The sequence below is a fragment of the Magnolia sinica genome, chromosome 16 (assembly GCF_029962835.1).
Source record: "Magnolia sinica isolate HGM2019 chromosome 16, MsV1, whole genome shotgun sequence".
In the NCBI taxonomy this organism is placed as follows: Eukaryota; Viridiplantae; Streptophyta; class Magnoliopsida; order Magnoliales; family Magnoliaceae; genus Magnolia; species Magnolia sinica.
The window spans coordinates 2886897-2904171 of record NC_080588.1 but is presented as its reverse complement, the minus strand read 5'-3'; the positions used below and the strand labels follow the sequence as shown (position 1 = coordinate 2904171).

At 40.9% G+C, this 17275-nt stretch overlaps 1 protein-coding gene across 1 annotated transcript; it reads right to left on the bottom strand.

Annotated features, from left to right (window-relative positions):
- Positions 1-1129: 1129 nt before the first annotated feature.
- LOC131229827 (uncharacterized) lies at positions 1130-2752 on the bottom strand. Its single transcript, XM_058225865.1, has one exon. It carries the CDS (start codon positions 2750-2752, stop codon positions 1130-1132), a length of 1623 nt encoding a protein of 540 aa, XP_058081848.1.
- Positions 2753-17275: the final 14523 nt, after the last annotated feature.

Below are 17275 nucleotides of genomic sequence, written 5' to 3'. Positions count from 1 at the left end.
CACCGTTTGTCGTCCCTTCAATTGTTTGAAAAGCAAGAGACATTTATCGGTGGCTTGGGAGAGGAAACGGTTTAGTGCCGCTACTCGTCCAGTCAATCTTTGTATGTCTTTTATAGTTTTCGGAGACTCTATGTCAAGCAAAGCTTTAATTTTCTCCGGATTTGCCTCGATTCCTCGCTGACTGACTAAGAATCCGAGGAACTTTCCAGAGCTCACACCAAAGGCACACTTGCTCGGGTTCAACTTCATTTGGAACTTGCATAAGATCAGAAATATTTCTTCTAGGTCGGCAACATGGTCGGCCGCGTGTACACTTTTGACGAGCATGTCGTCAATGTACACTTCCATGGTTTGGCCGATCAACCGAGCAAAGATTTTGTTCACTAATCTTTGATAAGTCGCTCCAGCATTTTTCAAACCAAACGGCATCACTCGGTAACAATAAAGTCCTTTGTCGGTGACAAAGGTGGTCTTAGATTTATCAGACTGATGCATTATAATTTGATTGTACCCTGAATAAGCATCCATAAAACTAAGAAGTTCGTGCCCCGCAGTGCTATCCACTAACTGATCGATCCTCAGAAGAGAAAAACTATCCTTTAGGCAGGCTTTATTCAGGTCGGTATAGTCAATACAGACATGCCACTTCTTATTGACTTTTTTCATAAGTGCGACGTTAGCTACCCATTCCGAGTAATATATTTCTTCTATGAATTTGGCCTTGAGGAGCTTGCTAACCTCTTCTTCAATGATTGCGTACTTTTCAGGACCGAGCGGATGTCGCTTCTGTTGGATCGGCCGGTAGGTCGGATCGATGTTAAGTCGATGTATAATAATGGATGGGTCAATTCGCGGCATGTTTTCATCGCTCCATGTAAATACATCGGCGTAACGCCGGAGCAGGGCTATCAGATTGTTTTTCAGTGGCGATCGCAGAGACGAGCCAATTTGTACCGTTTTAGATTCGTCAGTCTCAACCAAAGGTACCGAAACAAGGTCTTCCACCAGTTGCCCTCGCTCGTGAGTTTCGGCTTGGGATCTAATGACTCGTTCACTGATACCTCGGTCGGGACTTTTACGGCTGTTGCGTAGCAGGGTCTTGCGTCTTGTTGATCTCCTTTAACGATTCCTACTCCCAACTCAGTCGGAATTTCATAGAGAGATGGTATGTAGATACCACAGCTTGGAGGAGACTCAGAGAGGGTCGGCTAAGTATCGCATTATAAACGGATGACTGGTCGACTATCAGAAAGTCGACCATTACTGTCGCCTGATGCGGAGGGCTTCCAGCAGCAAGTGGCAGCGAAATGATACCTTCTGGGAGTATCTGTCCTCCCGAGAATTCGATCATTGAGGTACTCACCGGCCATAAGGTCGATCGTTCAATACCCAATTTGTCAAATGCCCGAGTGAAAAGTACGTCAGCAGAAGATCCTATGTCGACGAGTATGCGGAACACCCTTCGGTTTGCGATGGTCAGAGTGATAACTAATGTGTCATCATGAGGACTATGAATGCCTCGAGCGTCTTCATCGGTGAACGAGATACAATATTTTTCTCTCTTCTTTTCCTTTGAAGGCTGAGCTATGATCAGGATCTCGGACTCGGGTCGACCAATGCTCTTGGCGTGACTTTTTCGAGCATTATTTGAGTCACCTCCGCCGCGGGGACCACCGACAATAGTCCAGATTTTCTCCATGGGTCGGTTGTCCCCCGAGCATTCTTCCACTGTCCCGGTTCTTTCGACGTGTTCTCTGAGCCGGCCTTCTCGGATAAGCCTTTCGATCTCTTCCTTCAAGTGATAACAATCACTCGTACTGTGGTCATGATCACGATAGTAGTGGCAATATTTATCCTTATTCAGCCGGTTTGGATTACTCCGAAGCTTATTCGGCCAGCTGACAAATCTTTCAATCTTGATTTCCATCAGCACCTGCTCTTGAGGTTTATTAAGCGGGGTGTATGTAGAAAACCTTCGGTTAGGTCGCTTACCCGACTTTCGTTCATCTCGTGTTCGGTCGTCCTTACGCTTCTTTCCTCCAGCCGAATCAACTTCCTTTTTGGCTGACTCTTTGGTTGGAGTTTTTGCATTCTGGGCGGCCTTACGCAAGTTTTTTGTTTCCTCAGCGTCCCCGTATTTATCTGACCGAGTCATGAATTCAGCCAAAGTCTCAGGCAGATTCTTGTCCAGGGATGCCAGAAACGGCTTATCCCTAACGCCTTGCATGATGGAATTGAGTGTCGTCTCCTCTGAATGTTTCTGAACTTGGAGTGATTCAAAGTTGAAACGTTTGATGTAGTCTTTCAGTAGCTTTCCCTCTTTCTGAACTATATTGTTCAGATGCACAGGGGGCTTCAACTTCTTCCCGCCAATGAAATTGGTGAGAAAGGCATCGCTGAGTTCTGCGAACATGCTGACGGACTTTGGTTTTAGCTGCTTGAACCAAAGTCGGGTCGTGAGGGAGAAAGTCCGACACATCACGGCATCCGAGGCATTATGCAGTTCCGTATATGTTCGAAAACATTCGATGTGTTCAGTTGAGTCGGTTTTGCCTGTGAAAGGTGTAATCTGCGGGAGGAGAAACCTTTCCGGCAGCCGAGCTTGCATCACTTCATCGACGAATGGGGACGTTTTTGTTTCTGTCCTAGTTGAATATGCATCCCGACTATGCTTCATATCCACCATCTCCTCTAACACTTCTTTTTTAAAGTCTTGAAGGTCAGCTTTCCAAGGCTCATTACTTTCTGTCATCCCTTCAACCGAAGGCCGGTTGCGCCTCCTCTGATCTATCTCGTGTCGAAGATCAGTGGAAGGTAGCACGGCAGTCGCGGAATGAGCGGGCGCTGGCTCGGGCAGCCCATAGGGCTGACTCGGCTATGCCAGCGACCTCGGGTAGTGGGATGAAGGTCGGCAACTTGTTGCGGAACATTCATCGTCTGTTCTTGTAAGACCCGTATCCTAGTTTGTACTATTCCGTTGAATCCCGCGATCCTTCCCGTCAAATTTCGGTAACCTGCGACTGATAATCAACGTTTGCGCATGACCCTAAGTCGGAGCCGCGAAACCTTGTTGATTGTCAGGTTGGTTCTAAGCTCCTTGGGTCCTGTTTGGACTTGATGGTCCAGTGTCATCAGCTTCATTTGGTTCGGTAGGACTAGTTTTTTCTGCTTCTCACCATTAACGCTCGCTTGACACTTCTAAATAGAGTCTAGAACACGACTTTTTGTATCGTTTCTCATAGACGGCGCCAAACTATTGATGCAAAAATCTGGTCTGCCCTCTTTAAACCTTCATGTACCTGCATAAGAAGAAGACAAAGGAGACCCTGGCTAGAGCAGGGGACCCTCCGATGCCAAAGTCAGGCTAGGAATCTGGGTCTTATAGTATTGAGGGGTTCTAAGAGAGAGTTTTTACATACCTTTCACCCTCCAAGTGTCTATCATTTATAAGAGAGGGATGATCCCGCCGTACGGGGATTCTCTCCCTGATTTCTAGGAGATTTGATTTAGCTGTAACCTTCTTACGGATGCTTCCCGATCCCGAGGATCCCAGGATCGAGAATCCTTTCCCGTGATTTTCGGAACAGTATTTAAGATTACACTATTTCTTCCTCGCTCGGCTCGGCCTAAACCGACTCAAGTAACTAACGAGTCTCGGCTAGCTGCAAGAATAAAGCTTTCTGCTCCCTGTCGGATAGAACAGGATCGACTTATGGTCGATGTTCTTCCTTAATCTGATACCCGACACTGCATCCGGCCTCGTATGGATCAGTTTTATGGTTGGTCAGGTTGCTTTTAGCTTCAGGGCCTCAATAGGCCTCTTTAGACATTGCTGCCTCATTAACCGAGCCAACTTTATATGCCTTACTTTACCTATGGCTCTTGACTCTTAAGGTCTCGATCGGGATTCGTTTCCCAGGAATCCGAGCTAAGTCTCTCCTTTAGGCTTTGTCTCGTACGTTGCCTCGGACTCTCGGGCAGTGCCGATAGAGTTGGTCCATTCCATAACCGGGTCTCCGGACTTGGTGTTTTTTCCCCAACAAAACATATGTATGTGGACCCCGTAGACTGTCCACCACCAGAGTTCGTACTACCAAGGGCGGCACATGGAAGACCCACACCACGTCCGCGCGTCAGGGGAGCTGATTCGGCGTGGATTAGCTATTACCCGGTAACACCTCGGCAGGTGTTACCCTAAGCACATATTGTTATATTTTTTATCCATCCATGTTGTTCATCTGCTTTTCCATCTCAATTCAGAATGATATCCCAAACCTTAAAGAAGATCCAAATCTCAAGTGGACCACGCCACTAGAAACAGTGATGAATGATCATTACAAGCTCTTTGTGGGCCACAAGAGTCTTTCCTTTCATCCAGGTCTTCTTAATATTATCAACAAGTTAGATGGCAAATAAACATTATGAAAAGATAGGGCCATTGGAATTTTTAATGGTGAGGCACTCAATCACTACTATTTTCTGCGTGTGGTCCACCTGAGATTTGAATCTGCTTGAATTTTGAGACCATGACCTAAAATGGGACAGAGTAACGGATAAATGGCATGGATATACAACAAATCATCAAGGTAGGCCCCATGGTAACAGTAGCACCCACTAAGGTGTTACCCAGTAGCACATGATTGACTCCCACTAATTTTGATCCATAGCTCAAGTGGTAGCTTGAGTGAAAGATACCTCGTTTCAACACTTGAGGTCTTGGTATCAATCCCTAGTGGGGGTGGCTAACAGTGAACTGTCAACTGGTAGTGGGGTGTACTAACAAGCTAACAAAAAAATAAAATAAAATAAAAATGTGAGGCCCAATGGGACTGGCACCGAGGTAAGGACGCAGCTTAGGTGTTACCCGGATAATAGCTTGGTGGATATTAACCTCACTGTAGGTCCCACTTTGATGATATGTTGTATATACACTTTGTCCATTCATTTTCTTGGACCCATTTTCGTAGGCAGTTGCAAATAATAAACACATTAAGCACATTCAAATCTCAGGTGGACTACACCACAATGCTCGCCAGTCAAAACTTTCCAAGAACCATTATAAGCAGATTTGCAACATTTATTTGTCATCTAACCTCTTGATAAGGTGAATCAAAACTAAATGGAAATAAAATATAAAGATTAGCTTGATTCAAAACTTTTGTGTCCTGCAGAAAACTTTTAATGGTCATTTACTACTTTACAATGGAGATTTGAATCTGCTTAAGTTTGGGATAACTTCCTTAAATTATCTGAAAAAACATATGGGTAGCATAGATATAAAACAAATTCAACGAGGTGGCCTCCACACAATAAGGGTAACAACCACTAAGATGTTACCCGCCTAATAGCTAATCTACTCCCCAAGGTGAGTGGATCCCTAACAATGGGGCCCATTGTGATATATTTTTCTTATATCTAATTCACTTTAGGACATGAGGCAAAAAAACATAGTAGATCCAAATATGAGGTAAACCACACAGTAAGAAACAGGGGTGATTGAACGCTCACCATGAAAAACTTATTAGGGCCACCACAATCTTTAGTTGGCAACTAACCTCTTGTTAACGTGATAAAGACCTAAATGAAGGGATCACACAAATATCAACTTGATCCAAAACTTTTATAGCCCACAAGAATATTTTAATGGTCAATTACCATTATTTCCTATGGTGTGGCCCATGTTAGAATTGGATCTGCAGCATTTTTAGGATCATATCCTAAAACGAGTTTGACGAATTGTATGGATGTTCCACATGTGTGCTATTCTACCAGGTGTTCGAAACCCATGTACTTGATCTTTCAGTTTATGCGTGGCTATAACGCTTTGAAAATTGGCACCCAAGTATAGAGATCCCAGTTTCGAGTCCTCGAAAATGGTGTGACCTCGTTCAGATTCACATTCATTCCACACAAGAGTAATAAAAGTAACACAATTCAATTTAGTGGATCCAAAGTGAGTAGAGATAACGAAAATCTAGAATTATAGGGCTAACAGTAAAAAAAATACAATTAAAATATGATGTCTGTCCAAATGGAGATTATACAAGCCATAATATACATGCTCAAAACGATTAAAGTGTAAAGTGTTCGGTTTGGTCCAATCCTCTAACATATAATATCGGTGGTGCAAGCTACTCTAAGCCCACCCGACTGAGATCTCGATAGTACATGCATCAATAATATCACATGCTTGGTATTTTAAAATATTATCCTAGTGTAGGAGTGAGTGATCAACTCAGTGGTTCCATTAACTATAAATTACGCATATTTTCAAATTCTACTAGCATAAGTACTGTTAAAGCAACTTAAACACTCAATTCCCAAATACTCTTATTAATGCACGTGCATGCTGTCGTGACATAATGCATGCCTTCACAATTCAACACTCCCTCATAAAGCGACTCTGATGCCACATTCGCAAATGTCAACACCCCTTCAACATGCGACCAAAATGCATAAGTCACCACAGTCTAAACTAATGCGATGCAATGAATGTCCATATTAGCCGATTAAATTAATTAAGTCCGTTTATCCAATAAAATTTGGGGAAGCTAGAACACCTCTATTGAGTTAATGGCCTCATATAGATTGCTAAGCATAGGGCGGCCGTAGTAGCTTTAAGTCTGCGATCCATGATTTAAATTTAGGTATCACTCGTTTATCTCGAAAATCAATAATTCCAAAGGCAAGGTATGATACACATATGTATGAGGATCAACTTGGTGTGAACCGTCACCTAAACACCGAATATAATCACTTGGTTATGAGGAGCGTGCTTATCAAATAAAACTAAATTGCCACAAAGAAAATGGCTCGTCACCCAATTACGTTCATACCCTGGATGTTCAAATGGTACTCTGACACAAAACCATCGGCCAGGTAATTTGACGGGGGTCACTCGAACAATGATCTATCACTTCCATTAGTGCTTGTTGGTCACTACAGAGAGGCTCGTCACCCTAGAGTAGGTTGACAGCACGATCACAGTGTTCCATACCACCATACCCAGCTCCCAATACTCGTGGATCGTATCATTAATGATTATTAGTATGCCTCTCTAGGGTATGGGGTGCTCTATATACAGGCAGACGTGATGTAACACCATGAATTTCGAGGGTCGAGTAGTGCTCAACTCCGGAATTCCCAGGTGCCACTTATGCCTTGTGAATTGTCAAAATGTGGGTATAACCTGATTAATACATGAGCAATTGGAAAATTAAATGGATCATGAGACATAAAACATGACTAAATTACTGAATTTAAGTACGACTAATATAATGTGTGTCTAACAAAATGAGAGAGTATGCATGAATGTATAGGACCGCGTCTCAACAAAATGTATGGTCCAAAGATGTACAAAAGTCCCCTTGCCCTAAGGCCCCGTCACTAGTCCTAGGACGGCTTATGGTGATCCGCCCAGAAGCTAAATGTAGGAGAGCTCCTCCTCATTGTCTACACTCGCCCCATCTAGCGCGTCAAGTTCCGTGACACCTGCATCTAAGATAAGGTCTGGTTGGTGTTTTAAAACACCTTCTCAGAGTGAGAGTGAGTGATCAACTCAGTGGTTCCATTAGCATTAAGTTACACAAGTTATCAATTTCACATGTGCAATTAATGAAAAACATATAAGCATATAATTCCTTATCACTCTTATTAATGTTCATGCATGGTATTGTAATATGATGCATGCTCTCGCTATCCAACACTCTCTCAAGCGACATCATCTAAATGCTCGCATATGTCTAACACTCCCTCGATGCGACCTCGACTGTCGAGTTGCCAACCTAATTAATGCAATGCGATCATGAATATGTTAGCCAAGTGTTTAGCTATGTCCATTCATCCATCAGGTTTTGGGAAACTGGGACACCCTAACAAAGTCAATACCTTATCCCAATCGTGAGGTCCAGGCGGCCGTGGCGGTCTTGTACCTGTGATCCTTGATCCGCTTGGGTTTGTCACTCCCAAAAAACTCATGCGAAAGGTGGCATTGAAATTTTAGTTTGCTCACAGATATTACGGGGAGGCTTGTTACCTCAGCGTAAGCCAACAGCTTGAGCACAGTGTCTCATTCTACTGTACCCGGCTCCCTAGACTCGTGGATCGCATCATAATTATTATCAATGGGCGTAGGGTGCCTCAGGTTCAAACAGGTGTGATCATACATGGTTAACAGATGTGGTTGGTCAGTTAGTTGGCCAATTCGGCCGATTTAGGCGAACTGCGAAGTATCTGGTATTCGGTGCGGATATCCTGCCTAATCCAACTACTGCTGGCTATCTGTGTTCGACTTAAATTAGTCGAATTGGTCGCAGGGCAACCAAACCGGTGGGGCTGCCCATGCGAGTCTTGAAATTTTGTCGGCTAACTTAGAAAAAGGATTGATCATTTAACATTTTATAGGAGATCATAAATTACTCTTAGTCATGGAAAATTCAGGCATGCATATTCATAAGCATAGGCATTCAACCTAATCGAAATATATTGACGACATGCAGGCACATTGCCCTCAAATCGTCACAGATTTGGGGATAAATCAAAATCAATTTCATATAGCGGGAATCGAAGGAAGGGCAACAATTCAATATCTTGGCCTAATCTAGCATGGAAGCAAACACTGGTTATTCTAAATATGGTTAAACAAATTTAATGAGGAGTAACTACCAACGACTTTTTTACTAATCAACATGAACAACAATTTCACACACATAATCATTATTTTCAATCTAGGTTCGATAATTAGTCACCTAAGGATAATGGTCCGCACCTAGGAATAGTTTGACGGTTCGTGGAGCCGCTCCTAAGGTTTTGGTTCCGCAGGTTGGTGTATCGGATCCCTGCACCAATAGAATTTGCATGTTAGATTGCATGCAAGTGGCCTAAGATGTTAAAATTTAAAAAATGGGCTGGATTAATTACCTTTTTATTGTCGGTAGGCCGCTTCTACGGTGGTGGAGTTGTGGGCTCCGATGCGGGCTGTGGTAGGAGGGGAAATTCCTCAAATTCAGCTCCTTGGGAGCTTCCTTCCTCTACTCTCTCTACTCATTCTCTCCCTTGCAACAGGAAATTTTGTATGAAAGTGAGGGAGAGTGATTTTTGGGTTTATATAGTCTGGATTTTGTGTCAGTATGGCCCTAAGAGTTCTTTTCCTAACATGCATGCCCCTAGTGGGTTGAATCCTAGCCCATAGTGCTATTCCAGAGGCCTCCTGACCCATTAGTGTCATGGGGCAAGTGCCCCCTGACTCATGGCCTGAGTTTGATTGAAATTCAATTGTGGGAAAAGTCGCAACCTTGTTTTTTTAGTGGCGGGGCTAACTTGTTTAAGTTTTAGGTTTTGGATTTCAGATTCCGAAGAGTCGCGCCTTTCAAGCACTACCTTCACAGTCCAAGTTGTGCAATTCAGGGCACCGTTTGGGTCCACCATCTGTGATGGATCCTAAGCCTAGTGAGGCCTATAATTTCAGACTAACTGAATTTTCCACGGGCGACACACGGTCATTTTAGTCTGTCGCAATGCATTGTTGGAAGGGTCAGCACCACGGCCCATTCCCGACACTGATCATGCTCAGGCCTGACTACATTCGTGACTTCATCCTATCGTAACTTGGCGATAGTGACTCTCAGTGTCATTTATCCCTAGCTTTTTAGGGTCTCGCATGTGTGTGTCACGCGGTCGCTTAGTGCGGTTCTATGGCAATTCCACTAGTGGACGCCTTAAGACGTCGCAACATTCGATCCGAATGTTACACGTGATCATACATGGTGGACACACACAGTTGATCGGTGATTAGGCTAATTTAGTTGACTCAGGTGAACCTCAGTGTAATCGACGTTGGGTGCAAGCATCCCGTGTAATCCGACTATTGTCAGTTGTCCGTGTTCGCCTCGGGTCAATCGGACTAGTCTAGGGTGGCCGACCTGGTCAAGGCCGCCCTCATGGATCTGCGGTTTGTCAGCCAACCTGACTACCCAAGTAGTCTCAATCAATTAATAATACTAATAAATCAACTACGCAGCTACGAGAAATGACACAAGAAATAAATTAGAAAATTCTACTCTATTAGGCATTTTATTGAACATGTAGTCCGCATCATGACTGACATAGCAATTTGTGTGAGGTAAGACAAATTAAATGCATAGGCAGGTGAGTTTTAGGAAGCATAAGCAATAAATTAGCAAATTCAACCTATTTTAGCAACTAATCGAACATATAGGCTTCATTACACATAAATAGAAATTCATGAAAAGTAAATGAACCATACAAGTACGCATAGGTTAGCATGCATTCGTCCATTCATGACAGAAATCATTAATCATGATACGGGGTTCGATAAACGACAATCTAGGGGTAATGGTCCGTACCTTTAAGAAGGAATATCTGATTTTGAGCTCATAGGGTTATGAATATGGGGGAAAATGATTCCTACGACAATTTAGAAACAACTAGGTGAGACTCATGCAATTCAATTAAAAAAAAACTTAAGTTTTGAAGTAGGGTTCGTTTCTTACTTCTCGATCGCAAGTGGGATAGATTCGGTGGAGGAGAACGGTCGAAGGTAGGGCTTGGTCGAAGGAAATCCATCAAGAACACTTTAACATCTCCCTCACAAGATTTCTCTCCTTCTTTTTTTCTCTCTTTTTCTCTCTCTCTCTCTCTCCAAGGCAAAATTTTAATGAGAAGAGGGGGTGCCTAAATGAAGGCTTTATATAGTGCCAGAAGTGGTGCAAATGGCTATAAGGGTTGGGTTTTCATTATACTAGTCCTATGGGAGTGTATTTCTAACCTTTGGGCCCACTACAGGGTGTAGAGGTTGATATACACAGTAGAATAGTTAGACCTAATAATGATATGCATGTGGATACGATTGGCCCACCATTCGGATGCATAGATCGACGAGTATGTTCAGAAGTCTATTCGACGGTCATTGATGGTCGATCAGGGCTGCGGCTATACGAATATATGTGAGGTATTAACTTAAATTGTTGTCCTAAATTTGGCGATGATCAAATGGTCCGAAAGCTACAACTTGGGCAAAGATTGAATGTAGACAAGTATTCTTGATTAATTTCAGGAATATTCACACATCTCATGTACCGACCTTACAAGTCCAAGTTGAGTGATTTGAGGCACGATCTCGGCTTGATGTCTCGCGATGGACGTCAAGCCCACTAAGATGAATGTCTTTCTATAGTCTCAAGTTTAGTTGCCCACTAACAAGCAATTTAGAGTTTGTTTGGATAATCAGGGTATTTCTGGAATGAATTGGGTATCGAGATTTCTTGCACGCAATGATTATGGTTTGGATTAGGTAAGTTCATATTGTGGCCTATTTAAAACTAGTTAAAATGATGATTCAATCATAATCACCCTAAACTGTTAGTTATTAGGCTAAAAGGATAACTGTGTTAGTTTGGTTTGTTAATTAAGATTCGACCCTTACTTGTCTCGGCTTTTGGTAGGTCTTTATTTATATGTGGGTGTCTTAATTAGTTAGTGATAGGTTAGCTAAATTTGGGCCCTATGTAAACAAATCACGAGGCTAAGCCCGATGTTTAAGTGATCGAGCGAATTTATTGGCTTCCTACAGTTGATTAATCAGATTTGTGAGGTTCTTTTCTAGTACCACCCACATATAGGGGTGTATATTGAGTCAAAACAAGTCCAGCTAGCCTCAGCTCGACTCAGCTTGGCCACTAGCTGACCTCAGCTCGAACTTAGCTCGGGTCGGTCCTCAAGCTTGACTGGCCAGCTCGGCTCGGTTCAGTCAACGGCTCATGCCAGTTCGAGCCAAGATCGAGCCGAGTTCCCTGTGCAGCATTTTCACAAACACCTGGACTGCACCTTCAAAATCTCACTATATGTAAGACAGCAGCAATGGGGTTTACAGGTATTTTATCAAACACCTTCTAAGCAACATAAAAATCAAGAAATAAAGGGTCTTTATTTCATATACGTACCTTCCTTGCCACCAGCCACACTTCGTTTAGTCAATTTATCAAACACTTGATGAGCAACATCAATATCAAAGTAACCAAGTCACCGAACTGGTTCGATCCGAGTCAAGTCGAGTTGGGGCTAGCTTGAACTCAACTTCGAACCAAATCGAATCGAGCTTTTTCGAGTTGAGTCGAGTGAGCTAACCAAGCTAGCTTAGTTCATGTACACCCCTACCCACGTATAGGCTCACCTTAAGCGTTAAGAGTCAATAAGTGACAATGTAGGCTAGTTATATCAAATATTTTCAAGGATTTTTTGAAATTTAAAATAGCAAAAATCCAGGACATTACAGTGGCTGGTGAGCGATTGATAGGGATCATCTACATCATAAACCTTAGTGTTGATGGCCTATAGTTTGAAGACCACACCAATTATGTGATCACTTATTTTATGGTGTCATTCGGTCAATTTGTGGGAAATAAAAATATTTAATGGTTATGATTTAATGGGGAATTTGTAATGCCACCACCTACGGTTTTAAATTATGGTCAACCAAGGCAAGGATCACTAGATGGACGGTGTTGATCCACAGGTCTCCATGCTAGCATGTAAAGTATAAGATAAGTTGCATGAGAGTTTTGGTAAATATTAATGATAATTTTCGAAGTGGATGAGCAATAACAGCGCATTACATCCTAACCCTACCTGGACCAACTCGGTCTAAGAGTTATGGAGCCACAGTAATTCATGGGTTTTATCCAGGCTTATCCATCGATTTTGTTGGATCATATTATGGTATGAACTCAAAAAATATGGCAAATCTATCAGTGTGCAGTAACAAATATAATAAAGAAAGTAATTTGCACAATTATACAATTAAGATCAATGAAATAATAATAATAATAATAAACAAATTAAATGGACACAATTAAATAAACAAAATGAGTGCACTCGGAACCTTGAATGGAAAAGGAAAATGGAGAGTGATAAACTTAGCGCAGGTGTGTGACCAAGTTGCTTTTCCTGAAGATGATTATCTCATGTATCTCAAACCACAAGTGCGATCGCCTTTGGGATACAGCTGTTGATAAATGATGATCGCTCACTCCACAAACATAATGGTTGATGCTCAAATACCTCAAGAAAGAGCAATTAAAATAATTATATTAAAAAGAAAAATTCGATGATTAGAAAAAAGTTGTATCGTATGAAAAAAGAGAGATGGTGGTTTTGTGTTTTTACGAGCGATTAAATTTTCTGTAAAGCAGATGTGTGTGTGTGTGTGTAAGGACACACGACAAACATGTAATGTTGAAGTTGCAGCCAGCGTGTGAAAATAGTTACAACACCATTGTTGTAACGAGCGTCACGAAACCGAGCCTCTCGCGCAAGGATCTGTCAAAGTAAAAAGTATTTGAGGAAAAATAAAAAAACAAAATTAATAATGTAGACAAACTCAAACCTATGCATGAGCCTGAGCCCGAGCACGACACAAGGCGACAAGCGCATACATGTGTGGTGTTTGGCATACATGTAACATTTCATGGATTTCACCATACTTGATCCTACCATAAACGCAAGTGTTACCTCTCAAGAACTCTACAAAGTCGACTAGATACTTTTGAGAACTTAATTAGTTCATCTGATTCCCTAAATCTTGGGCCTAATATTGTGATATATTCATCTAAAGCCAAGATATGTGTGAACCGTCATTGAGTTATCAAATTAACCATAACCTAATGAAGATCCGCCTAAAACCAAAAGAATTAATGAATTAGATCTTGATTATCTTATACACATCAACTAAATAAACTGAATTACTTTTTTTTACCCTTAAATCAATTACGTAAATTAATCATAGCAAATCACCCTTTCTATTGATCTCATGAAGATTAAACGATGAACTTAAATCATCCAAACCACATCTATCATATATAGGAAACCCCGCTCCTCAAATCACTCTATAAATAGTCGAATTAACCAAACAAGTTTTAGACCGTTTGTCAGTGGGTCATCAACCTCAAAGTCATAGAAAAATATTCATTTTAGCGAGCTTGATCCCTCACATATATCGGACTTTTGAGACTGTGTGACAAATTGTTCAACTTGAAGCCCCAAGTGAGCATATGAAATGTGTGAAGATCTTTAGTATAACATGAAAGTTTTCTAAGTATTTTCAAAAGGAAAATGTAATTATGCTAATTCATATTATTCAATATTCAGTCATTCGGGCCATTGGTTTGTAATCAAATCAAGGACACCAACCTTAACCACCGTTCCTAAGATAATTCTATAGTCGCGACTCCAATTAATGATTGATCACCGTTGAATTGATCTCTTAACTGTATCTGTCGATCGACGCATCCAAATTTTGGAACGAGAATAATCATGTGTAAATCACACCCAGATGTAACCATTCAATGTCTTATATCATTATGTTCATCCCAAAATGGGCCATAAAAGCTAAAATTAACATACTATTGTATTACCAAGTCATTCACCTTCTTTATAGGACAACCAGGCCCCTAATTGAGACTATAAATACTTATTTTTGGGCAACCTCCCTCTTTATTCGAAATTTGATCTTATTGGGTAATTAAAGAGTATTAAAAGGGGAACAAATTAAAATTGAGAGAAGAGAGAGAGAGATAGAGAGAGAGAGAGAGAGAGAGAAAGAGAGCTAATTTGGGAGTTTTAGGCTACAGAGAAATGGATTGTTGAAATTGATTATTTGAGTTACTTAATCCCTCCACTTAATCCATGTATATCTGAAATTAGAGGTAAGACCTACACCCTATAATAAAATTTAATGGGTTATTTATAATTTTATGTTCTTATTTGAATTTTTATTGAAATTAAATTAAGAAATTTAGTCATTTCCAAAATCCCCGATCGTGGGTGCTATTAGAACAACTAACCTCCATCCAATGTGATGATTATTCTTTCTAAGTTCTCCTTTATCAACCCTTAATAATTTCAGTTAGTAATTTATTGTATTAATAAAAAATTTTATGATATAAATGATGGAATTACTATAGTAATATAATCTATATGTTATTTATTGCCAATATAATAACATGCTTGATGAAATGCATAAATTGCATGGACTTGTAAAGTTAAAAATCATCTATGCTATTTGATATGTTGTAAGCATACACAATTGTTTTGATTTGCAAATCAAATGTTTAAATATATTATCTAATTATAATGTTGCAATTGGATGTTATGGGCTTATAACCAGGTTTATGATGTTATGTATTTATATTGCTTATCTTTGGTTGGCCAGCACAGACTTGTTTAGTTAACAAAGGAAGAATACGGTTGACATAGTTAGGGTTACACGAGTTATTTTATACCTAATACTGGTTTCGTCGGAGTTTCCCTTATTCCATTGAATAAGTCCAATTCAGAGTTGATCGTTTATGTGTTTAATTGTTGTATAATACCTTATTAAATCAGAGACACATGATTCCCTTTATATTGAAGTCAAAGTTATAACCATTAATGTGATTCCATCTTATTAGTAAAGTCACATGGGATGGACATGGTAATATATGACACCATGTCCAAGCTATCGGCCTATGCTAGGTGACGAGTCTACCATTTCTTTGTTGAATTTGAGTGATGAGCCATTTTTATTATATTGATTCAACTTTGTACGATGAACCCTTATCTCTGTATTAATTATTCGTATTCGGTATCAGTGACGAGTCATTACCATGTTGATTATATTATTAGGCGATGAGTCTCTACCTTTAGAATGATTATCTTATTTAATATTTGGGTAACGAATCCTAATTTGGATAAAAGGGAAACATGTGACGAGCCATGTGATTTGGTTGATTTGACTCATGATAAAATTGTGGTATCCTAGCTTCCATAATACGACTGTGTAAATAAATTAATAAATGCTCGATTAAAGCATGCATATCATAGTAGTTATGGGTAATATTGGTGACAAGCACAATGCTGCCGATTTGGAATTGCATTGCGTGCAATGTTTGTGACGACATACATTACTATCGGTTTAGAATTGCACTGCTGGGTAATATTAGTGACAAGACACATTAATATATGTTTGAATATTTTTACAGGTGATTTTGGTGACGAACCATATCACTATCGATTCAAATTTTTACTCCCTGAATATACATATGCATATCATGATATCTATGTATTTAATTAACTATGTTAGGAATTTGTTTATTATGTTATACTATCACTATCTTAACGGATCTCTGTCATGGAGCATCAATGAAAGATATATTACCAGGCTTCATACATATACCAAGGTGGGCCTCAATGGACGGCCACAAATAAATTAAGATGGGACATACCCAAATATAAGTGGTGATAATGATTTCCAATATTAAAATTCCCAAGGCCCACGATAACATTTATTTCCCATCCAATTTGATCATAAGGTCATGCAGACCTGAATTTAGAGGAAAAGTAAAATATCATATTGGTCCAAACTTGGTAGCCCAAGGGTTTTAATGGTGGACGTGCAAACCCAATGCTTTTGATAATGTGGTCCACCTTAATCTAGATCTGTCTCATTTTGATCTCAGGCCTTAAAATTATCTGTCAAAATGGTTGGACAGTTTGGATGCAACACATGCATCATGGTGGGTCCCGTGGATGGACGGCAAGGGTGAAACAAGTGGGGCCCACATAACTTAGTGACATCACATGCACCAGCAATATAGCTGGTGTGTGGTACTCCAGCCAACCTGCTTCATAAGGTGGGTCCACACATGTGGCCCACCATAACAATTATTTCCCATCCAATGTTAATAAGGTCATACAAACCAGGGCCCACAGTAATGTTTATTTTCCACCAACCTGTTGGTACGGTCACATAGACCTGGGCCACCGTAATGTTTATTTTCCACCAACCTGTTGGTACGGTCACATAGACCTAGGCCCACCAAAATGTTTATTTGCAATCCAACCCGTTAATAAGGTCACACGGACCTGGATGAAAAGAAAAAACAAATTTCACACTGATTTAAAACTTCTGTGATGCCAAAAAAGGGTTTCAATGACTGACGTTCAATCCCACTGTTTCCTGTGATGTGGGCCACTTGAGCCGTGTATACATCTGATTTTTTAGGATGGCCCTCGGCCCTAAGGGACCCACAAAATGGACGGTGTGGATCATAAACACACATCATGGTGGGGCCCACGGCTGGGACCATGGGTCCCTGCTCGTCTGCTCGCCAGCGCAGTAGGCACTATCTAAATTATTATTTTTATTTTCCTGTGGTTTTTCACAGGTGGGGCCCGCATCAAGGAAATCCGACCCAATCATTGAATTATATGGCTCAATACA

Excerpts from the sequence above, each read along its gene's own strand:
- LOC131229827 (XM_058225865.1), bottom strand. The coding sequence starts at position 2,752 with ATGACAGAAAGTAATGAGCCTTGGAAAGCTGACCTTCAAGACTTTAAA.